The sequence below is a fragment of the Hyposmocoma kahamanoa genome, unplaced genomic scaffold (assembly GCF_003589595.1).
Source record: "Hyposmocoma kahamanoa isolate Upper Pololo Valley unplaced genomic scaffold, ASM358959v1 160, whole genome shotgun sequence".
NCBI classification, from domain to species: domain Eukaryota; kingdom Metazoa; phylum Arthropoda; class Insecta; order Lepidoptera; family Cosmopterigidae; genus Hyposmocoma; species Hyposmocoma kahamanoa.
In genome coordinates this window covers 1264286-1289454 of record NW_020653575.1, presented here as the reverse complement: position 1 = coordinate 1289454, position 25169 = coordinate 1264286, and the positions used below count along the sequence as shown (strand labels likewise).

The 25169-nt window shown below is 36.1% G+C and overlaps 1 protein-coding gene across 3 annotated transcripts; it reads right to left on the bottom strand.

Annotated features, from left to right (window-relative positions):
- Positions 1 to 1278: 1278 nt before the first annotated feature.
- Positions 1279 to 25169, bottom strand: LOC113225390 (AP-1 complex subunit beta-1). Of its 3 annotated transcripts, none has more exons than XM_026457689.1 (17): positions 25135 to 25169; positions 24720 to 24936; positions 23800 to 23970; positions 18575 to 18772; positions 16936 to 17053; positions 14502 to 14692; positions 12791 to 12973; positions 10936 to 11118; positions 9576 to 9770; positions 8132 to 8346; positions 7356 to 7546; positions 6240 to 6331; positions 5760 to 5864; positions 4834 to 4963; positions 4514 to 4631; positions 3233 to 3359; positions 1282 to 2468 (listed from the first exon to the last, which is right to left on the bottom strand). In XM_026457689.1, exons 2-17 carry the CDS (start codon positions 24825 to 24827, stop codon positions 2067 to 2069), a joined length of 2727 nt encoding a protein of 908 aa, XP_026313474.1. In that variant the 5' UTR covers positions 24828 to 24936; positions 25135 to 25169; the 3' UTR covers positions 1282 to 2066. The 3 variants fall into 3 exon arrangements, with proteins under 3 accessions (XP_026313475.1, XP_026313474.1, XP_026313473.1); XM_026457688.1 differs by having other exon boundaries at positions 2067 to 2468; positions 25068 to 25156; XM_026457690.1 differs by lacking the exons at positions 4514 to 4631; positions 4834 to 4963 and having other exon boundaries at positions 1279 to 2468; positions 3233 to 3311; positions 5830 to 5864.

The window sequence follows — 25169 nt, the reverse complement described above, 5'->3', positions numbered from 1 at the left end:
CATACTTTCTTCTTACTTTACGTAAGTAACCGCAGTCAAAAATTAGTCTCTTAATTTCACACGTAATCGACGACGGCCGATCGGCGGTGTCAACACCCGAACTACCGTCAACGGCGAATCGGTCTAACACAACATAAGTTAGTAAACATGATCGCCTCAAAGCGATTCCTCATCGATAAGTGTGGTTACCCCTTTCATAGTGTAGTTGTACCTTAACACCTTCGCAGTGTAGTGAAAAAAAACGAAGCTATAAATGAAACATTGTATTTATTTAACTTTATAAACGCAATTATTACACATTGGTTATAAGGCTAAAATTTCTCAACATATTCAAATAATCCCAACTTATATAATTACTCATGCTATGATCGCTATTAACAAACATACAATTTCATTTCATACAAATCGACAACTGATTACAAGATTATCTTATTGGAAATTAATACAGACTCTGAGCGAATGTAACTCGAAAACAAAGCTTTCCACAGAATTCATATGAAAAAAAAGACGTAAAAAAAATTACAAAAAATAATTTTATTGGTTTGATATGAAAATTTGCGTTAAATGAAAAAACGATTCTTGAATTATTACATGATGGTAAATGTTGAATATTTTTTTAATAAATATGAATAAAATAATTTTTATTTCTCTATGTAAACGTAAACATATCATTGCAGGCGGTCGTAAAAAAAATCCTTTAGACGCGTTATCGCCAAGCCCATGCAAATCCCGCTTCCAAGTAAAATCACAATGTATATCATCCAATTTAGCACGAATGCACGTACAGTACAACAATTTTCTATCTCGGCAATCTTCAGATTTCTGAATGCACCCGAATACAAATTTGTACCTCTAGTAATTATTAGATTTACCATCTGTAATATTTTTTGGAAAACAGTACGTACGTTATTCTTGTTTTGATTTGATTTTCATGTGCTGTAAAAAAGTTTCCCTTTTTGATAATATACCATATCATTTACTTCTAAACAATATACCAAGTTAAGAAAATATGCCAAAATAAAGAGTATTATTAGCTGCTTCCAAGTCGATTGCGGTCTGCACCAAGTGCAAAGGGCAACTGATTGAAATCCGACGCCAGCCGAACACGAATATTGCCGAGAAATATTAAAAAAAAAAACTTGTAACGGCACCCTTTTAAGCCGGGGACGCACTGTAACCGTTACATGTTAAGGTGTGTCCAAACATAAAGCGGCATTCGAGCGCGGCTGCAGCGCGCGGCTTGCCGCGCTATGATTGGACGACTGCCGCGCGCGGCAGCCGCGAGCTACCTGCCGGCAAACTTGTGTCCCGCGAATGCCGCGCGTAGCTGCCGCGCACCTTGCACGCCGTGTTTGGACACACCTTTATGTTACCAAAAATCATAGTGGTGTACGTGGTTCGCGAGCTAGTCGCGAGCGGACCGCGTGCGGTTCGCAGTGAACCGACGATAACCAGGTTATCATTCTAGCGAGTGATGAGTTTCACGCGTACACACTAGAACCTCGTTACTGTATCTGGAACTTTACAGTTACAGCTTGCTAATAAGTTGATCATACAATTTAATGCAGACTGATCGAAACGACGAATCGATAGTGTATGTTTATGTCTTTAACGATTAACTGGCGTTCCCAAAGGAGTAGCGACATATTGATACGATTATCGCGACGATCGAAACGAGGAATCAGCTGTTTTATCTTTAATTACTTTTGATGGAAAAAAGTTATATACATTATTCAACTTCATATTCTATGTTAGTAATGTTAAGTAACTCAGAATTGTACATTAAGTTCATTAGTGTAATGAAGGTTGATGATAACTGACAACCCTAATGCAACAGACATTGCAATTAACTGGACATAATTATGAAGAAATGAAATATTTTCAGAATGAAGTAAACAGAAAATGCCACATATTTATATAGCAAAAACGAATATCAAATAACGTTGTATTGAATAATTTCTGTATAACTACGTCCACTGTATACATAAACATTCTTGGAATAAAGTATATCACTATCTTAAATACTATTTAATACATTTTATACCTTTGTCATAACAATATAGAGATTACGATTGAATAATAGCTTCGTAAGCTTGGAATATGCAAGTTGCCACTTCAACTGTACGTGATTTTAGACTTAGAGTCGCTTCGGGATTGCCTGGCTGCAGTTTCAACTCTAGCAACACCCATATGTTATTAGTTAATTTCAGAGATTGGTAAAGCATATCTTGTCCTTCTACATTGCGTTTCGCGATGGTAAATATGTTGTTGAGTGTCATTTTTTGGGCAATGGAGTCTGCGTTGCCGATTACGTTGGATAGATTGTGTTGCATTTCGTTGGCGGCTGGGATCTCCTTCCACGTGGTAAGAAAGACTCGCTTGTCAAGTTGCCCGTCTTCGGTGAAGAGAATGTGAGCCGGTATTAGACATGCGAAGTAGAATACGTCTACGTTGTTTTTGATCGCCACCTGTGGATTATATATAACTTGTATTAAATTCATATTTTTTTATGATATTAAGTGACTGGACGAACGAGTCGTGTGCCTGGTGTTAAGTGACACGCCCGTCCATAGCAGTTGCAGTGCCTTGAATCGCAAAGATCTGAGGTACACTGCTACTGCACCTGTCACTCTGTGACATAAGTTGACAAGTCCCACGTGCCTGTAATGTCACCAAATTATTCGATCTTTTACTTCCTTGACTGTTTTTTTTTTTTGTTAAGACAGTGAGAAGTAAAAGTGGCACGTTAAAAAGTATTTTTGTTATTGATTGTTTAATATTCACGTTTTATTTTATTATCTACATTTACATTGTGTTATTTTAAGTTAACATATTTATTGTATTTATGAAACATGAAACATGAAATATATTAGTTTTGTAATTGGTCTATAAAAATAAACAAAAAAAATTTCGCACTGTAAATATGAAATGCCTCCAATATCGCTTGTACATTATAACTAATGTACAAAACATAATCTAACGATTATGAGGAAAAAGGACAACTAACATTGACTTGTTCCCATTTAATTTTGTACATTCCTGTACAAAATTAAATGGCGCTCATTAAATTTGAATATCGATTAATTTGAGGCGCCCCCTATTAGCACAATATTGATTTGAGAGTTCTCGGAAATGACAAAGATCATGATGATCAGAAAATGAGATCTGTATTATATTACGCATCAACTTTCGCCTATTCATCTAGATGTAGTGCTATTGTGTGCCTAAGGACCTGCAGGTTGTTGAGCGGCTCCATCCGCTGCACGGGCCCGGTGGTGGCCAGCGGCAACGGCGCCTCTGCGCTGGCGCCGGCGCCCAGCGCACCCACGCACAGCCCGCCCACCGGGAAGATGCCGAAGCTGGACAGAGCAGTTTCATACCATGATTATGTCATTCGAGTAAACAACCAATAACATTTATTATCCAATTGTATATGTATTATCTAATTGTTATGTTTTTTTTATTCCCCTTTTTATTTTGACTTTTTTTCATGTTATAATTATATTTTGTAATTGTTAAATGTATGTGTGCTGAATTGTTTCTTTATAGAATATTTCTTTTTTTTCTTTCTTAGTGAAAATAACGAAATAATGAAAATATATACACGGGGTTATTTGTAAGCATCGAGTATATAACCAGAAATAGAAACGAAACGTCATTTAATTTGTTTGAAAACTATTCTGCCAAGTCATTACGATGACAACTGCGCTCCGATTAGCCAGCCCGAATTCGGAACAATTAACGGGTGTCGTCAATTGTTTCACTACAAATCGACCAATTTAACCGGAGCTTTGCTACAATAGAGGAAAATTGAAAAATTTAATATTTAATTACCGATGAAATACGATTCCGTTTGTTACGTAATTAAATGTTTTGCTGTTTTTTCCACACCATCGAATGGAACAGCCCTTCGTAGTTAGAGATATTATCTTTATTACAATAAATAAATGCAGAATAATTTTGGAATATACGGAGACGTACACACAAGTTAGTTGTTGGCGCTGTACTATTTCAACTTTCTAATTTGTGATATCGGTGCAAATGAGTTGATATTTAAAAGTGATCTAAGGCCCATTTGCCAGATGCGTTGCCAGAGATGGATGGCCCTTATTTCGTCTCTATTTCTGGCTATATATTTTATGTACTCGATGTTTGTAAAATACAAACAACTTCTCACGTCTATATTACTAACATCATAAACTACTAGTTTTGTTTATAATATAATAACTACTGGTGTATTTAAGTGTTTTATTGAATGTCAGGATGTTTCACCAGCATGACATTCAATTATTATTTCGTCTGCTTAGTGCAAGAAGTCATTAATTGCTATAATATAATTTACATGGCAATTAATGACTTCTTGCAATAAGCCGACGATTTGTGAAATTACTCCACTAGTTTGTTATAATTATTAATAATACAAAGATCGTACACTCAGAAAAAAAATCCTTTGATTCAGACGGATTCAAATCGAAGTGGTGTATTTTCGCGAAAAAATCAGTAAAAAAAATACCTGTTCTTGTTGAGTTGTATGGCAAACCCGCTCATGGCTTGCATCGCTTTGTTGGTGAACGTCATCTCCATTCGCGGTTGTCCGTTTTGACGGCTGAATGTACCCCAGATCTCCAGACCTGTTAACACAAAAAGATTACATCAAATTTAGCGAGTTCTTAGGTTCAATTGTTACCCATATTATTTCGGATCTAACTCGCGCTTTTTCAAACAGTCAGCCGTGACCATGGGTACCTTTAAAGGGCGATATTATAAAAATACATCCTAATGCTGGTCGTGACAGAAGAGACCCGATTTAATGTACATTCCTGTATGGCTTACCTTTCCCTTTATCAGCTGGCAACCAGCATTGCTTGGGTGGTACGAACGAGGCGGGCGCGGAGCTGACGCCGAAGATGTCGCCGAGCAGGCCTGTTGTACCTGTCGTCGCCGTCGGCTCGCTGCCCATGGCCTAAGCGAGGAAATTGCTTTGGTCAAATGGGATGAATTCATAGTTGAATAATTATTATTTGCTACGATTCGTCTCATCGCTTTATCTTTTGTGTACTATGGATAAAATAGTGCAAACAACTAGTTTTATTTAACTATAAACTTGATAAAATGTTGCGGAACTAACTTTGCTGAATTATTAAGAACAATTTCGGTATTCAGTATTTTACACGAAGTACCCTCAAAATTTAGTGCAACAATTGTACCGTAAGTATTTTTATTCAATTTTATATCGATAAAACTTAAGTATCAAACTCACTACTCATCGTCCGTGCATTGCAGTATGGAAAATGTCAATAGTTTGTGACTAAAGCAATGTGATTCGTCAGTTTAAATTTGGAATTACATTCCCTACACATGATATTAAAGTCTCGTGATTGGTCAGTTTGAATTTTAAAATGCGATAATGCCAATGAACCATAATATGCGATGACCTCAGTGGCGCAACGGTTTGCACTTTGGACGCGAGATGAAGAGGTCCCGGGTTCAATTCCCGGTAGGATCAATTTAGGAAACGATCTTTAGTAAATTGGTTCTGGTCTGGGTGTTCTGGGTAGCGCCCCGGAGTGAATTCCATTGCTCTACTCATAGTTACTTACTTAATTAGCTCAGGGAATTCCCTAGTTTGAGACCAGGTAGGTACTTGGTGTAGTTGTATGGCACATTATAAAAAAAAAAAAAATATTGGTGCAAAATTAAAATGATTTTACAAAATAAGTTGCATTGCAATCTGTATCCTAATGTAAGCATACACTCACCAGCACGTCTAGGCCACCAGCCAGCAAGTCGATATTTGAGGCGGGCGCGGCCGGCGCCGGCGGACCGCCGATGTCCATCGACAGGAGATCGCCGATCAGAGACTCCTGCGCAGTGTTTAAAAAGTTGTAGGTCGTTAAAATCAGTAGTTTGGCGTATGTGCAAGTTTACAAATCTCCTATTTAACCATAAATAATGTATTATCGGCCAATAAAAAAAAACCTATTACAATTTCCTCGTAGAACCTCCTAGAAACTTCCTGAACAGATTTCATTTTGCAGATGTGACCATATTACGCCCAGTGTGTATACACATAGAGATATATTTTGTCGAATTAACTAACGAACCGTCAAACCGTTAAGTTTTCTCGTAATTTCAGCAGTAGTTGCTGTGATAACATTGCTTCAAGATAACAGTTGTTAAAAGCAATATTTTCATTATGTAGTTCACATTTGTATACTTTGACTTGTGGATGAGTGTACCTGGTTTGGAATAACTGTGGGCTGAGAGGAATGTGACTCGTCGGGAGCAGATCCACGCGCTGGAAGCGACTTGCGGACTCCGGCACCGCGCCCTGGTTGTAATGTTACTTATGTCAAACAACAGACGTACACAGATTTATTTTTCATATAACCGAAAACCTGTAAACGATTGTCGCGATTTAAAACTAGTTTTGTGATATCAGCATTAATATATTCAGTCTGTTATGACGCCTAAGAGAAGGGAATTAGCCTGGCAGTCCAGGACCTCGATTCAGAACTCTTCGATGTTTTAACCGAATCGTTCGATTGGACATCGTTCTCGAATCGAAGGGCGCTTTCCGAGCTATTCAGAACACTCGAAAAACGTTCGATGCGGATTCGGATACGATATCGTTATCCAATAACGTTTATGGAGTTAGTCGGCGAATATAGATTATAAGGAAATGAAATCCTTTTATATACATTTTTAAGACTTTAAAGGCCTAAAATATAGGAATGCGTTGGTCTTGCATTAGAATAAATTAATAAAATGAACAAACTAACTTTCAATCAATAACTGTGTTCTGAATAACGTTTGTAGCCTTTGCCGTTCGAGAAGTATGAGTAATCGTACGGGTGTGAGGTCATTTTGGTTCGGTGTCGAATACGACAATTTCACGTTCGATTCGGTTATTGTGAATAAAAAGAAATCATACGATATCTAATCGAATCGGTCGACAACAGAGTTATCGTAAGGTTTTGAATAGACCTGCAGGCGTCATAAATGCTGAAGGTGAGACATCAGGCGTCTGCTGGGAGTGCACTGGTGGGTTTACGCATTGTTTGTTACAAACTTAGATAGTATTTGTTGTCTAAACAGCCTGAAAATAGAGTATGACGAAGCAGTAAAATAATTAGAACGAGACCCCCCGCTTGTACTGAAGGTATAAGAGGGCATGTAAAGGTGGCAGAGGAAAGGCTGTAGGGGTATGTGTGTGGAGGCACATCATAGGGATCAGAGGATTCCATTACTTCAGATCCATGGGGTGGATATGAGGTTAAAGGAACTATTAGGACAATAATAGTAGTCCTATAAACTAGAATGAAGTTGTAAGAGACATAACAGCTTTACAATACCTTCAACGAAAGCAGTAGGTGGCTTATGATAAACTGAAGCTAAAGAACTGATGTGGCAGATGAGTTCGTCAAGAAGTGTTGGCTCCAGCAGGTCGGTCTCTTCGGAGATGAGTGGCTTATCCGCTAGGACGACTTCTTTGGCCGCGGCCGGGTCCGTGGAAAGGAGACGCCAGTAGATAAAACCGCGATCTCTGTTACAAAAGTTTTTAGAATATGTTAATGGGAAATGCATTTTTAGCAGCTGTAGAGTTCCTTATGAAGAAGACTTCATCCGGTGAAGTATTTCCACCTTACCTACTGCGTTCCGGTTTTGAAGAGTAAGGGTGCTGACGAAATTACAGACACATGGGACTTGTCAACTTGTGTTTGTTTATAACGTGTCAGACAACCACGCTAGCTACCTAGCCTCATCAAACTAGGGAATTTCCTATACTATGAGTAACAGAGCAATGGAGTTCACACCAGAACTCCCAGACCAGACACGTTCATTTCCAAATTGGTACCACCCGGAATCGAACCCGAGACCTCCTTATCCAGCACCCACATCTTTCTATTAAGTTTAAACGGCTTTTTTGCAGTCGGTACCATCAGAGAGACACTTAGGAAAGTTACGAGAAAAGAATGTTCTATGTTCCGTGGGTAGAAGTTCATGACCGATGTCATGAACAAGGTTTTGAAAACTGACACATTCTTCAAAAATATATCCAAAAGTTACTCATGTTTATCAGTTTAACGGTGTCTTTAAATACAGGATTATTCAGAGATTTGTTACCAACCTTAGATCAGGATTATCAGAGTCCTGAGTAGCCAATGACAGCACATGTTGAACCAGCTCTTGAGTGTCAGCTGGACGTTTGAGGAAGAGCTTGACGACAGCAGTCAACAGCTGCAGTTGCACTTGAGCGTTCTCGTCGTGAAAACCTTCGAGGAACGAGTCTAGCAATTCGTCTGCGTTGTCTATACGTTCAGCGTATTCGCCTACGATCCATACCTAGTAGATAAAAACTGATTAGAGACAGTTTCTTATAATTAGGGATCGAAATAGGCTGCGTATATTTGCGTAACCTTTAGTATAATAAGATATACTTAGCGCGTCAATGCCTATACATTGGTCGGAAGGTAGGGTTGTCACATTATTATTTTAGTTGGCCGTTCGGCCACCGAGGCAAAAGATTTATAAAACAAACTTGAACTGCGACTAAGCAAAACTACCGATATAACAAAGTTTTAACAAAAATAGCTTTTGTTAAGTTTAAGCAAGAAATTAAATTAAACTTTTGAGTTTACTCCATGATTTCTTGCTTAAACTAAAGTGAGTCGAAATCAAAGTTCGTTTCAAAATTTCAGCCTAAGTGCGCAGCTATAAGTGCCTATACATTAGTCGGAACGTAGGGTTGTCACATTATTATTTTAGTTGTACCTTCAATTTGTAAACGTAATTTGAAAATAAATTATGCATAGTACTCTTGTGCTAGATTGAAATAACTTTTATCGAATGAAGTACTTATATATTGCACCCTGTGCCCAGTGGCGTAGCGTGGGTGTAGAGGGGTTCATGGCCCCTGGCGGCACAACAAAGGGGGCGGAGGCGCGCGCGGCAAAGTCCTAACTAGTATTTTTTTTTACTTAAAATTGGAAAATAAATTCAATTATTTGAAACAACGATAACCTGGACAAAACAAAGGTGGCAACACCAGGCGAACATAAAAACAATCGAGCGGAGCCTGCCCGTACGAAATATGTACTTTCGTAATCGTGAAAATAAATTACGTGAATTATGCGAATGTGTGCATCCTACACGGCACGGGGCGGGCACGCTGCTACGTTTGCATGTAGTTACACTACTAGTCTTATTAATTCTACTGTGCTTCAAGTATTACACAAATATAGCGTCGTCTTAGAGTGAATACCCCGTTTGTGAATTCTACGCAATACTTCATGACGAAAATAAAAATACGGTGTAAAATATAGTAAACACAATAATGTATGTTATTAGCATTTTAATTACTTAAATTATACCTCTTTTAAAGAAACATTATTATTATTTATTTATTTTTCCAAATGATATACTATACCTTAATAATATTATTTAATATTTAAGCAAGAAATTTAATAATTATGCTCAACAAAAATCAGTAAAAACAAACGACGAAAAATACGTAACTGAGAATCAAAGACTAATTTAAGATTCAGTATACTTTTAATAAGAATGTAACTTACCATGGAAGCCCTGGCTTCAGGTTCATCCAGCGTGTCCAAATTCTCGCAAAGCGTGCTGATGATGCTCTCGTACTTATTAGGATACTTGCGGAAGATGTCTTTAATGACAACTATGGCTTCCTGGACTACGTAGTTCACTTTCGTCTGGATTAACTCCAGTAGGGTTGATACGCAACGTTCGGCTGAAGGTTCCACCTGGATTTGTGATTAAAAAAAACTTGTAAGAGAAGGCTTTATTTGATATGGGATAACATTAAACAAAACAAAGACACTAAGATTTAAATTGAAATAACGTACACACTCATAGCCCTGCACTAGGGAAACCCAGTGCGGTAGGTGCCATAGACACACACAAAGACAACCACTAATTACAAACTCTCAACAGAAATAAATGTAAGAAAAAAAATTTCTCACTACATGTCACTAGCGGTTCAGTACAAGGATCTTTAACAAAAACATATACGAGAATTTCGACAACTCGATTAGTTGACCCGTAGCTCAGTGGGTAAGAGCAATACAACGATGCAGCATGGTCGTGGGTTCAAGTCCCATCGGGTCGAAAAAGTTTTTGTATGTATTCGATCTCTGTATTAATAATCATAATAAAAACTAGTGGAGTTATTTCACAAAACAATCTCAATAATAAATGCAGACTATATAAATATTTCTCCCAGTCCAGGTATCGAACCCGGACCTCTGCGTGGCAGACCAACATGGTAACCGTTCGGCGATTGAGGCAGAAGATTTATAAAACAAACTTGAACTGCGACTAAGCAAAAATACCGAGATAACTAGGTTTTTAGAAAAATTACTTCGCCGATTTTAAGCAAGAAATTAAAATAAACTATTGAGTTTACTTAATGATTTCTTGCTTAACTAAAGTGAGTCGAAGTCAAAGACAATTTTATAAATCTCAGCCAAAACGCGCAGACATAAAAGCTGCATTCTCACTGCATGAACCGCAATGCAGTTTAATTGCAGTCCGAGTACAAATACAACGTACGGTTGATTCGACTGCATCTTAACTGCCAACTACATCGACTGCTATATATTCAATATTACAAGAAAATTTTACATCATCTATATCGAGATCTATATAGCATTTATCGACTGCAGTAACGCATGACACTGCGCTTATACAAAAGGCGAGAACCTCCTCGTCAGTGGGACAGAGAGCGCAATATCGCCGTCCCGCTCCGATAATTATAGCCGAATCAGCAGCTAGTAAATAATCTTACTATAGTGCAGTTGGCAAGCAGCTTGTGTGACTACACCCTAAGGGAAGAACACTGCACCACTACAGCACCTTTATCTGTAAATTGAATACATAATAACATTGACAAATTAAAGTCTAATTCACCTTTATAGCGCATCGCCCGATAGCCCTTACGGCCTTCCTGACAAAGTCCACGTCCACCTCAGTAGCATATTCTTTGAGTTCCCCTAGCACTTGCGCGATGTTCGCCTGCGACGCTAGACGAATCATTATGTCCAGCTTTTCCAGTTTCACGTAAATTGGATCGTTGTATTTCACGAAGAATACCTAAAACAAGAATAAAAAATAATGTAATAAAAAAAAGAATAAGAATTAAATTAATAGTCAGCTGGTAGCAGCTGTAAAGGTACCTGGCTGAGTGAAGAAAAACTTGCATAGATTTCTCACAGATGGCGCTACTGCAAAAAAGTCGTTAAAAACCATTCGTTCCGTAGCTCAACCTTTACAGCTGCTAGCAGCCCGTCTATTGAATCGATCTTCGCAAAAATCGAATTGTTCATCATTAGTCACTACTAATGATGCACAATTCGATGGATGGATTCTCACTAGAATCCACTGGATTGCAAGTTGGGTATAATGTGGAGTTGCCTCTTTTTCGTCTAAAAAGATTTTTTACATCGAAATATTGTAATTAGTGTGGAATTATACAAAATTCGTATCCGCCGTTTCTCACCACGATTTTGGACTGAAATGGGTTAAAACCCGCGCGGGTTGATTGGGTTTTAACTCACTGCCCAATCTCAAATCTCTTCAAATTGCAAGTGTATACACATGTATAAAAATATGTCTTGTAAGAACTAACACGGTCAGCAGTTCAGCGGCCTTACCGTGAACTCTTATTACGATTCAGTTTAGGAGTCATAAAATCATAAAATGGATCATTATGAGACATCGCTATATGAAGTGTATATATCACCATCCCGCTTTTTTATCGTTACGAACCTATACTCAACTGTAATAAGAATTCATGGTAACGCCGCTGTTGTTTAAAAACAGTGGCTCCGGATTAGCAACAAACATTGGTTTGAATCCCGTCCGACTGGAGAAATTTTTCTTTGTTTTCGATCTTTGTATCAATAATAATAATAACCTAGTGGAGTATTTTTACAAAAAAAAATCAAGGTAGTAAAATATCATGATATTCAATAAGTAAATACCTAATTTTAGAATCTATTTGAGGCTATTCCACAATTCATAACGCCTAACGACAAGCGAATACATTACTGCGGGTGAGAATCTCAAAGTACGTGTGTGTCATATAACTAATTTAATTTACATCGTGTTCTCAATTATACCTACCAATTTTTTTTTTATGATACAAGCAGCTTGATTTTGATTGCAATTGAATTTGAGGCGCACAATTGCGATTCACAACTGGCCGATCGGAAACTATTGACATTTCTAATCGGAACAATAATAGTAGGAACCAGGTTCATCTTCACGCTCAGAAACCCATTTGATTTCGAGACGATCTGCCTTCCGTCCGCTTATTTGGCAGTAATTGTTTCGGACGGATGTCGGACGGAGATCGAGAGTAGATCCCCCAATTTGAATCAAAATCAGCACTCAAGTGTCGGGACGAACCAGTCGTGTCTGGTGGTAAGCGACACGCGTGTCCAACTGTCGCTGTGCCACTCAGTGCTTTAAATCACAAAGATTTAAGAGCCACTGCGACTGGGTTCCTCACCTTGAGACATAAGTTAACGAATCCTAGGTTTTGAAGGTAACCTTCAAAACGAAACGCAGTAATGCTCATATTGCGTGCTCATAGAGGTAAGTACTGCCCTAGACGAACTCTTTTACAAGGAGCTCTACTACTATTTTAAATAGTAAACCCAAATAATGGTAAACCCATTTGCGATTGTTTTCATAATACACAGTGAATTTGTCATAAAAATGTTTTAATTTCTAATTTCATTACCAGTATGTCAAAAATTACCTTCATCTCATGTTTTAGAATATCCGGCCTCTTCTGCACGACGAGGTTAATGTTCCGCAAGGCGACATACTGCACCTCGGGTTCGGCGCTGAGAAGCGTCACCAATGGTGGGGCCAGCTTACGCGAGAGCGTGCTTACTAGATCCGTGTCTTCGGATACCATCTCCATAAGCTTCATGAGAACCTGGTTGAAGAATAAAGGTGTTAAAAGCAACGTCAAAATCTTATAAAGACTGGTAAGTTAGATTTGCAATATAGCCATGTTCAGGAGTTATTAGTTGGGTGTGTTTGTTAATCTTTTGTGTTCTTAAGTATAACAGGTTAAGACAGGTGTGATACACATCTCATATTGCCTTCCTTATCATATCATAAACTAACATAATCCACTTTTTTATTGAAATTGAGTTATTATCTGGGATCAGCAAAACGAGAAATACCCCCTCTAATCGGTTTCTTTCGTCTTATTTACTTTCAGTTTTAACTGCCGTGGCCGAATGGCTATCTCCAGAGTTTGGGTGTAATTTGTGGTTGTCTACTTATGTGTGTATCCATGGCACCCGCGATACAGGGTTTCCCTAGTGCGGTGCTATGAGTTTTTGTAACGCACACAATAAAATAATACAAACTAAATAAATAAAAAAGTTTTCAATCAGCATAACTATCATTTTTTACTAGCAAAAAACCCTCCTACCTCGAAAGTTACCGAAATGCAAGGAGGGCAGCACAGTCATCTGTAGCGGACTCCTAGACCCATTTAATATATTTATTACATTATAATAATAGTAATAAAAATGCACACACTCCACATACCCCCGCACTAGGGAAACCCTGTGTCGCGGGTGCCATGGGACAACCAACACACATAGACAACCACAAATTACACCCAAACTCACGAAAGAAAAAATGTAGGCCATACAAATATTTGTCCCGGCCCGGGAATCGACACTGGGACTTAATAATTTGGGTTATTATAATTATAATATTATAATTCATATTTTTTTAAATACAATACATTAGTATTGTTTATCAAACAAAGCAATTTCGACTTTGATTATGAACAATAAAGTTTTAATTTCTTTTTAGTTTTACCTACACTTGGATCATTATGACCTCAAACCATAGGCAATGTTCATTACTTTTAATTAGTTCCGCAGACCTTGTTTCTCACAACGGAAAGGGTTGGCTGGAAGAGATCTCTTCTACAGATAAGTACGCCTTTGTATGTCCTTCATAACATTTTTTTTAAGTGTCCTCTTAGTGCAATAAAGTACGTATACTTTTAATAACCAGAACGGACAACGGTTAAGACACTTTATTTACCTACATATTGTAAGTACTAAATGAATAATCTTCGACGCCATATTCGTTCATACAATACCAAAACTGTTTTCTATCATGGTAAAAATAACTAACGCTATTACGTTAAAAAACATGAATGAATATTCAGTTACAAAGGACACTAGCAACACTGTATTAAAGCTAAGGCTACATTAGTACCGAGTTGTAACTGCAAATAGAAAGCAGTCGGTTCGACTGCACGCTAACTGCAACGCAACTGCGAGAGAACTGGCTGAAAACTCTATTATTTTTAAATACTGTGTTCACGACGGGTCTCACTGACTTCTAAGACAAATAAAAATTCTGCCTTCTTTCGATTGTAAAATAAGTAATTACACTTTTATATCACAGAAAATGTTGTAATTGAACATTACCTTAACAGCAGACAAGACGACGGCAGCATTAGCGTGAGCCAGCCGAGGCGTGATACGCTCGCAGATGGAGTGAGCTTCACGCACGTCACGCGGGGAGTAGTTGGAGAGTGCGTCAAGGATGAATACTTGGCCCCACTCCGTACATTCGTTCAACGCGGTGAGAAGCTTGTTTATTGTTGGTGCATTCATTTCTGCAAGTTTTTCCAAGTGTCAATTACGATAGGATCGTCAAGAAAGTACTTGTGGTGTGCTATTCTAAGTGGATATCCTTGGTCTTTTATAAATATTTTTTGAGTTACACTTTGTTATTTTATTTTTTCTCTTCTATTTTAATGTCGAAATGCATCATATACATATAACGGTTTATTTAAAACAAAGCTGTACAAGTCATTGACCTACCAACAAATGGACATCGGGTCTAATACAAAAACCACAAAAAAAATGTCCAAACTTAACCTATATAGACGTAGTGACATGTAACGAAATATAAAAAACTAAAACATTTAATTTTAATTGTAATGTCATTGCAGTACTGCCTAATTTTGCTTGCAACAATTTAAGGGCCCAATTACACCATATTCAGCTTCTACTGGAAACTTAACAAAATGCACCATATTTAGCTTGGATTGAAAATTACTTGAACACAAGAGTAATGGAGTAGCCTTTCTCCTAAATATTAATTAATTTTTATATATATTATATAGATATAGATATAACAAAGAGTTGGGCAGATACATACATACAAATATGAAAATAATACAAAAAATACAAATGTGAAAATAAGCATGTACTATAAGAAATGTACCGATATTCCAACTCAACGTAAACTCAAATACCCGTAATTCCGAAAACCGATTTATAATAAAACCGTTACGTTTTGAAGTAATTTTGATGCTTCTCACAAAGCCAAAATTAGCTTTTGTTTTGTAGGTAACGTTATTTCGGGCAAATGTATTTTCTGATTTCTGATAGGTAATCCCTAGCCGTAAAACGAGTACAACACTGTTTTGTTAGTTATTGCTAACGCTTAATAAAAAGTCATTTTAAAAATAAGATTAAAATCAAATAGTTTCTTTGTTCCAAATATTTCAATCGCTTATGGTTCGAACAGTTGAAAATAACCAAGAAGTTTGTATAAGCTTCTTGAAATTGACGTAATGGGTCTCTTCCCATCTTTTGCGCATGCAATGTGTAGGAAAAGGACAGTTAGCTATTTGATTATTTTGTGTGCTTTTGTAATTTATATTTACGATTCATTTATATATAAATTAAATACTATAAAACTGAACAAAATAACGCTTTTAAATGAGAATTATGACAACACAATATATTTGTTTAGTGAAAATATGATACAAAATCCTATTTTTACACTTTACTGCAGTCATTTTTACAAGTTATTATTAAATGGTACTGCATGATTGACAACCGCGCTGTCAGTCGAACAAACGGAGACCGTTGCGCGATTGACGCTTTGTATGCGATTTTAACGCCCTACAGTTGCGGATACTTTTTAACGCGAACCCGACGTCCATTTATTGGTAGGTCAATGGTACAAGTGGTTAACCTACCGACCTAAACGAAATATTTGACAGGAAATGAGATGTAAGATTTTATCTTGAAGATTATTATTCCTGACCAAATTAATTTGTAACTTGACATGTTTGTCACATTTTTGTATTATTGTGTTTTGGTAGTCTGATTGACATTATATAACTAGACATTTGCATGCTATTTAATTTATACGAAACATGTTTGTACTGGCACTGTCTCTTGTAACATCTTCGTTTTAAGCAAATAAACGAATTGTTATTAAATTTGAAAAACATTAACTAGGGGATTAGTGACTTTGAGGTCGGTTTTTTAGTACTCTATACTGAAATTATGACATATCGTCGCCTTACTTTCTCAAACTCATAACATAAAAAGGTGATTATACAGGAAAATAGGCGCCTTGTCGTCGAGTTGCGGACACCAGCCCGTTACACCAAGTACCAAGTATACAGGAAATGGCAAAACTTTCTATTTATTTTAAATTTCTTATCAAGGGTGTTAATTCGAATGCATTAGTTTAAAAATAAAGTAAAAGCCAGTGTGTGAATATGAAGAAAATGAGATGTGAAATCTGCCTGCAAAATTTGTACATGCAATCGATTTTTTGCATTTCAGTAACTTTGTGCTTTAAGAAACGACGAGTTTGAGAATGTAAGGCGACGATATGTAAATTAAAGTACATTGAGTCAATTATTGGATCCTGCATCTATATCACACTTTAAGAGGTACGACTGATGGTAGTCACCGTCTGGCACTCAGAGCTATATGGCATTGCCACTGCACTCATTACCTTGAGACAATGTTGACAAGTTCTATGTATCTGTAGTTTCTTTGATAATGCTACCCTTATGGAACATTCTGTCTATAACTCTTGGTGACTTACCTACAAGAGGATGTCCAGAAACACTAGCCTCATTAATCTCCGAGATAGCAGCCACAGCGTTGGCCACTACCATGGGGTTGGAGTCGCTTAGCAAGTCCTTCAATTGATCTAGGAAACCCTGTCAATTTAATATTATGTTAATAATTGATCATACACACGACGCGACGACGCATATTCGACCCGATTTGGCTTAGTACCACAGATTGAAGCGATTGATTTTTACGGATTTATTTCTTGAGTTGGGTTCCATACAGAAATCAATTAGGGGAAATGGTTAATGGAAGGTTATGTTATGTATGTGCTTGGGAGTTGTGATGACGTGTTCGCAATATAAACATTGCCCCTACCACGGGTAATAAAATTCTTCACAATTTTGTATGACAAATTGTAAATTAACTATAACAGTCGTAAGTAGTAAATTATTTTGACATATATTTTACGCTAGTTACAACTTTCACTGTACACTTATGGTAGGTAACACTATTATTATTTTAAAATAAAAATCGGTGCTCAGTGCCGCGCCAGACCAATTAATTAAATAATTACAATAACAACACAGAACAGTACGTAAATCACAGAATAAGTTATTGTACAAAAGGCGGCCTTATTGCTAAGTAGTAATTTCTTCCAGGCAACCTTAGAATAGAAATTTAAGAGTTGGAAAGGGGAAACCAAAGAATATCTTCTAATGGAAATAATATTGTGCCAGACAACTATAATGAATGACAGAGAACTCATTTCATGAAATCGTTGTCCCGGACTACTCCCGTACATATTTTTTTTATGATAATAATAATAATAATAATAATTTATTTATTTATTTCATAAACTTACGGGCGAATTTGACATTGACGTGTTAAACGTTGCATTTAGGGCAAAACATCTGTGTCTGAACTAGATAATTAGTTATCTGTATTTCAGACATCAGCGCTATTCTGTGAATACAAGAACATGTAACAGATTTCAAAAATAACAATGTCTTCTAAAGTTGACCTTGGGCCTTAAATTTTATTTTTTATAATTTACTTATAATTTTAAGTGTGATAGCGACATCTCCATGAGTAGAGTGGAAATGATTGAATATGTCTAAGAGAATGTGTTGTTTAAAAGGGATAAAACTTTTGCATAAAGCTTTCGTCTTAGGTCAATTTATGGATAGACTCTGCTACTCAGTTTACATTATCTTTTGTTTATTGTTGTACACCGATTTTTTTTAAATTAATTCTGTTATATAGATGTGGACCTAAATAGCAATAATGTATAATATTTATGTTTAATTATGTTTTGATTTATTTTTAATGTTAAAATAAGTGCGAATTTGACCTCCATCTCAACTGATGGAAAGTGACGATGAAGTCGACGATGGAGCATGCATAACTTAATAATGCCTATTCAATCTTGCCTTGAAAATGTCCAAGTTATTGCGTTCAGGGAATAAGTCTACAGGCGGAAATTACACGCCATAGCCGTTCGCCATATACGTGTAAAAGCGTAACGCATTGTGTGAATCTTTGGAATATCGACAACATAGGAGTGGAACCAGCCTACGTCTAGTCCCCCGATGATGGAAAGGAAAAGCGGAATTAAATCGTGTAATCATTGTGTACTCTCCGTGTTATATCCTGTAGAATATACGAACCTGATCCTCAACCATGCTCGAAGATATATCATACAGCTTAGCAACACAAACAGCTGCGGTCTTCCTCACGTATGGGTCTTCGTCTTTAAGGCATTTTCTTAACGGTTCGCAAAGGTACTCCGTGATCTTATCTACCCGGATACAACCCATGGTTCGTACGGCGAGGGCTCGGATCAGAGGGTTCGAATCTTCGCAGTCCTGAAGCCGTTGAAACGTTGTTTGCATTCGGTATTTGCGAAAAAAGAAAAAAAGCAACGTCAGTACTGAAGCTTGGTTTCTATTAAGCAGCGAGTGAGACCTAAAAATACTTTTGGACTTCAAGGTGTTATGGATTGCAATTACCTTACAGTACAACTATTTTCTTAATGTCTCTCGGCAATCTTCAAATTTCCGAATGCACCCGAATACAAATTTATATTCGTTTTTTTTTTTTAAATTTAGAATTAGAAAAAAAACGTAAACAAAGAAGCAGTGATCGTAAACCTTTTCACAAAAAAATTTTTGTAATTGACAAAGTCATAATCGTGAGATATGATGACAAACGACACGATAATATGTTATTATTTTATAAAAACAACCATTTAGTGTTTGGAACCTCTGTTTCTCTAACTATTATATAATGCAAGTCTGAAATAAATTATGTACGTAAAATTAGGAATTTTTCATTAAATCTTTAATTAATACTACAAGTAAAAAAATCTCGTAATTCCATAAAGGTGTTTGAGAATTTTGTTTTACGGTATTTATGTAATATAATTTGCTTACAAAATCAATGAATTAAATTCCGCCTGGTACAAGACCGAAAATGTCCTTCTGTCTAATGCGAAAAAAGACAAAGTATAGTACATTCATACACATTATCAAGCCTGTCCTCACTCGCCTCCTCCACTCCCATCAATATCTTCATACATTTATTCTACACTTTATTAGATAATAATTTTAATTGCGAACTACGTATGTACTTTATAGTTGTTTTGTTTTTATTTCCACATGAACTATACAGGTTGTAAAACTATTTCTCTTTTTATAATCATTTATTATTTAACAATATCCCAAACAAAGACCTGTAAAGATCCCGAAACGTTGGTTTTGTTTATAGCTGGTAAAAACTAGTTTCATCTCCAATATAAGCAAGGTAACGAAAATATACTTCTAGTGTATTAGCTACTGTATATGTATATGGCAACGCTAGAAATCCGGTGACAGCCGAAAGGAGAAGATTACCGAGAGTAATTAAAAAAATAGTTGTACTGTATATCATTTGAGTAGTAGAGGCCTCCGCCAGAGGCTAGCAATTTCAGTAAACAATCAAAAATATATTTTTTTTATGATGCCAACCACGACGGGACGAACAAGTCGTGTGCCTGGTGATAAGCGACACGACTGTCCATAGCAGTTGCAGTGCCACTAAGAACTTTAAATCACAACGATCTGAGAAGAATATCACTGCACTCGTCTCCCTGTAATTTCACCAGCACCCTTAAAGCCCTTCAAAATCGGAAAGCAGTAATGCTCACATTACTGCTTGGTGGCAGAAATAGGTAAAGTGGGTGACTTCCCCAGGGAAGAGACGCACTCTTTCACAACTCTACTACTAATATATTATATTACACTTCATGAACAGCATGCTGAACAATACATTTTAGTCTGTTCTTAAAACAAGTGCAATTGAGTTGAATTTAAATCCTAAAAGTGGAGCTAAGTAGACTGTTTACTGTATTACTTAAAAATGTTGTCCATGTATTTTTAGGTTGATGATTTTGATTACAGTAGAAACTTTTAATATTCATCACCAGTGATCGGAAATAATGGAGTTAATTTAGCTGAACTAAAGAATAACGTGAATATTACCTTCTATAAATCCTAGAACTTCTCGGAACTGATTAGATTTGAAAGCATATTATTTATTTAAATTTGAGTACATTGGCGATTAAATTACTACTTCCTATTAAATATTTGCTCCAAATTATTGTCCCAAAAAATAATATTGTAGTTGTGTTTCTATTTAACTACTTTAGCCATTAAAAACATAAACATGAGACAACCTATATTTTGGGCTGTTTAGAAAATAAACAGTAAAACAAATTATATGCATATTGACGGCCTCTGTGGTCGAGTGGCTTGTTTCACACCGGTTTCATGGTGTCGCCATCTCAGAGATCCCGGATCGATTCCCTAACTTTTCTATATTGTCTCGGGTGTGAGTGTTTGTGGTACCGTCGTTGTTTCCGATTTCCATAACACAAGTGATTTAGCTACGTTGGGATCAGAGCAACTTGATGATGTCTAATATTTATGTTGATGACGAAAAGTGTACGTCCGTACTAAGAAAACGTTGATACTTTAGGTAGACTAACACCTCAATTCCGATCACTGTTCATCACACATATTACGAACCTTAAGATGTAGACCTAAGTCTCAGTTTTACACTTTGATCCATTTCTGGAGGTTCTACTGTATAATAAAATTTGCCTATGTGCTTCTAATTTTAATAGAACAATGGTATATGACATTTAGATGTTTATTTATATGGATTTTTAAAATGTTCACAGGAAAATAGTTAAAAAATATCTTTGCAGTGATCAGCACTTAGAGCTGTAACTAACACTATCAGCCGACAATTATAATATATAACATTATTTAAATTAAACCCTCTTCACTGAAAACACATTTCTTAACATTTATTGTATACTACTTGACAATGAGCTACGATAAACAATTGGAATGTAGATTTACACATTATACGCTGAGCTTGCACAATGTTAAACAGCAAAAATCTCAATCATAAAGAATACAATAAGTGTGAAACACCATACTCTTTAACCGCACATGACAAAAAATTTGCTATCGTTTTATAGTCCCTATAATAGTGATGTGCATGCATAATATTTATTTTAAAATTTTCATGCAAGGGTGGAAGACTTTTTTAAGACATAGTGCTGGATAAAAACTTGGAAATAACCTATATGTTATTCCGGATATTGTTGCTAAACCTGCTGGGTATGACAATGCTAAAGTAAGATTCACAAAAATCATCAAAAACTGGTGAAGTCGCTGACATGCATTGGTTTAGGATTGATTATGGTCCCATATCACCTTTATACACTCATTATGGTCTAATTATATAAATAAGTGCTTATAAATGCCAGATTCATTATAACTGTTATATATACAACAACTAACTGTAGTAATGCATAAGACTACACAATTTCTTATTTCTGTAATTTTGATGCGCATTGACAACATAGTGGGATTTTCATTCTGACCAATGACATTGCCCAAAATAAAGAATAAAATAATACAAAATTATTTTTTACTACAGATGGCTCAAATTTTTTTTATGATATGAAGCTACGGAACGAACGCGACTGTGCACCTAGTGGTAAGAGAAACGCCCATCCATGAGTTGAAGTGTCGCTTAAAAATTTAAGTCGCAAAGATCTGAGAGGTACTAGCACTGCGTCCGTCACCCTGAGACATAAGTTAACAAGTCTCATGTGCCTGTAATTTCACCATCACCTTGACCCTTCAAACCGCAATGCAATAATGCTTACATTACTGTTTGATGGCACAAATAAGTAAGGTGGCAGTATTTCCCTCTACTACAAACTCTTTCACAAGGAGTTCTACTGGTAATAAATTTCGCCTATTTGCAGGTGAATAAATGGTTTTTTTTTTAAATCTTTTATTTAACCAGAGCTTTTATTGCTTAGCGATAATGCCAGCTTAAAAATAAATGGTTAATGATGAAATATTTTCTACTAGATGATTGTTGAAAGTGTTAAGTTTGGAGAAAACCAAACTTGGCAAAGAATTCCACTCTCTGGCACTTTGTATAATTAAGATGGAAGCAAACCGCTTTATGTGAATTGAAGACTTCTACTTTAACAATAGGGAAACTAAAGCTTTGTTATTGGTCAGTTTTCATTTTTCACCCCCTGTATGAATGAGCTACAATAACTAACACTGGCACATTCTCACATCTAATAGGAAGTGACATTTTCAATATATATGACCAGGTTTGTGGATTGGTTCAAAGTAATGTGTAAATCTACAAAAAAAATTTTGATGAGTTCACATTTGCCTTGATGTTAAGTTTACCTTAATGAGCTGGTATGTTGGTAGATCCTTCCACCCATCATAATATGGTACAGTTGACATTAAAAAAAAATTACAAAAGTCACACACACATAAACTACTTTATGTTACTTTAAACTGGTTATACAGTATTCATGAGTACTATCCATGCTTGAAAAGTGTATGTGTTGTATTATAAGACAGACAATAACATATGAATAATAATGATAAAGTGCCAGACAATCAAATTAAAGACCTGGTCTCAAAACAATAAATCCCCAAAACTATGAACACCAGACTATTAAAGTTAACTCTGGGAACACTTTGAAGAACACACAGACCAGAACCAATGCGAAAACCCTTTTCTAAATTGGTTTTGCCAGGAATCGAACCTGAAATTTTTTCACCAAGTGCCCAGTGACCAAACCTCCAGGCTGACTGAGATTTATCAATTATATATTTATAGTTGTATTAATGTATTTTTTGCTCTATTATACTACAAGTAGTTATAAAGGCTTATTCAAAGACCAGTTACCCTGACCCGTTATCTATAATTGTAGATAGAAATGTTTTTTGTTTCTTGAAGGGTTATATTAATTAGGTTATTATAGAAAAATTTCCCAATGTATATTATCAGTTCAATGACCTTTGTCCTAAGCCTTTAAAAAACACAAGCGGTTTTTTAGCAAGTAAGAATAGTTCAACTTATATATATAAATCCTCATGCACAAAAGTTAAAATACTGTACACTTTGTCAGCATGTTTAAAAATAATTTTAAAATAAATGAATATTCAACATTTATGCGGCGTAAGCATTGTATTTGAAAACATTTTCAAATCAAATACTGTCGGAAATAAAATAGGTGTTTGACGAGCTTTCATCTCCTGCTTATTAACACAATATATTGCTCACAAAAACATGAATTTTCTTATGTTTTTTCTACATAGGCACCCAGTATTACTGAGGTACTGTACAATTTTGTATATTATTGTTCTAAACTAAAACGTCTATTAGATATCACAGCTGGGAACCTCTAACATTTTGCTAGTTCTGCAAACCCATTGTTATAACAAATACGAAAGTATCTACTAGGTTTAAGAATTATGTCGAGAATAAAGAGAAAATCGAAGAAGTTGTAATACCATACCTTGACAAAAGTGTTAACTGCCATAATAGCCATATCAGGTTGAGATTTTGCATAGTTCATCAGGTACAAGTAGACAAGCTTCTTTAGCTCCAAGTTGTCTGTCTGCATGCAGTTTACCACATCAGGGAATAGAGCTGATACATCTTTGCCTACAGTCATTGATGCAATAACCTGAAAAAATAAATTTGAAATTAAAATATATTCCTTTCCACCTAGCCTACAATTTGTTGCTCTAAAAAAACCTTGAGTGACCAAGCAAGCAACTATTTCCGCCAAGGAATTTGACAATCGATATTAGGCTTGTGCCTGCTCGGTCTTTAGTGGGAGCGAACCCAATTAGTTTTGTTCAGATTAAGGGACTAATTCGGTCTTTTTTTTAGTTCTTTTAGTTCCTTAGTTCAGTGAGATCTAGGAATTGGAAGGGAATAAGAACTGTTTCAGCCTTTGATGGATACTGAATAAAATTATCCAAATGAATGATTTGTACATCTAAATAGGAATGTTTTATTGTTTTTCCCACTTTACTATTTTATTATTATTTTGATAACACGAACTGGCAAAGATGGCACTCGAACTTGTACTAAAGGCCATGATAGTCCATTAATAGTCTCTTTAGCTCCATCTCCCCTCGCATCTGTGAACTGAAAGAACTAAAAAGACAAGTGAACTAATAAGATCTCCTTGTGTCTGTGGCTCAGCAACCAGGTCCCATTCTGACTGAACTAAAAAGACAGGTGAACTAAAAAGGCCGTGCACAAGGAACTATTATAGTTCGCTTCGGTCGGTGTCAGGACTCTCACTCTAACTAAAAACTCATATCTATTCAGAAGTTACTAATAAAATGATAAAATACAAATGTATTTTATTTGATAACCCTTGGCGTATCTAGTAAAAACCTCAAAATAGGAGAATGAACTAACCTTCTTTACAGCTTCTTTCTTTTTCTCCTTCTTATCACTGTTCAATTCCGATTTCAGCTCGAAAATCTCACCCTTCTTGGTGGTGGTAAAATACTTCGAATCAGTCATTTTTGTCTATTTTGCGTAATTTTACTCAACAATTACAAAGTTTATCTCAAGGAATACCCTTGGATAAGTAGTAATATCTTTATATTTACGCCACTCTCGACTAAAATTGCTGAAAAAATCGATATTTTTAATAAATATGACAAACACGGCTACAAGAAACTCTCGTATCTCTTGAAAAAGTTGATGTCTACATAATTCGAACTAAGAGTATGATTATCAGTAATAAGAACACAATAATACCAATAAAATGTATGATTATATTGTTCTAAATCCCATGAAAATCACAAAAAAAAACCGAAAAACGTACTTCTGACACGACAGAGGGGCGTAACATAGGGATGT

Excerpts from the sequence above, each read along its gene's own strand:
- LOC113225390 (XM_026457689.1), bottom strand. The coding sequence starts at position 24,827 with ATGACTGATTCGAAGTATTTTACCACCACCAAGAAGGGTGAGATTTTC. Across the intron at positions 17,054-18,574 it reads CGAGCATGGTTGAGGATCAG|GGTTTCCTAGATCAATTGAA; the intron begins GTTCGTATATTC and ends TTAAATTGACAG. Across the intron at positions 3,360-4,513 it reads ATACAACTCAACAAGAACAG|CTTCGGCATCTTCCCGGTGG; the intron begins GTATTTTTTTTA and ends TGCTCTGTCCAG.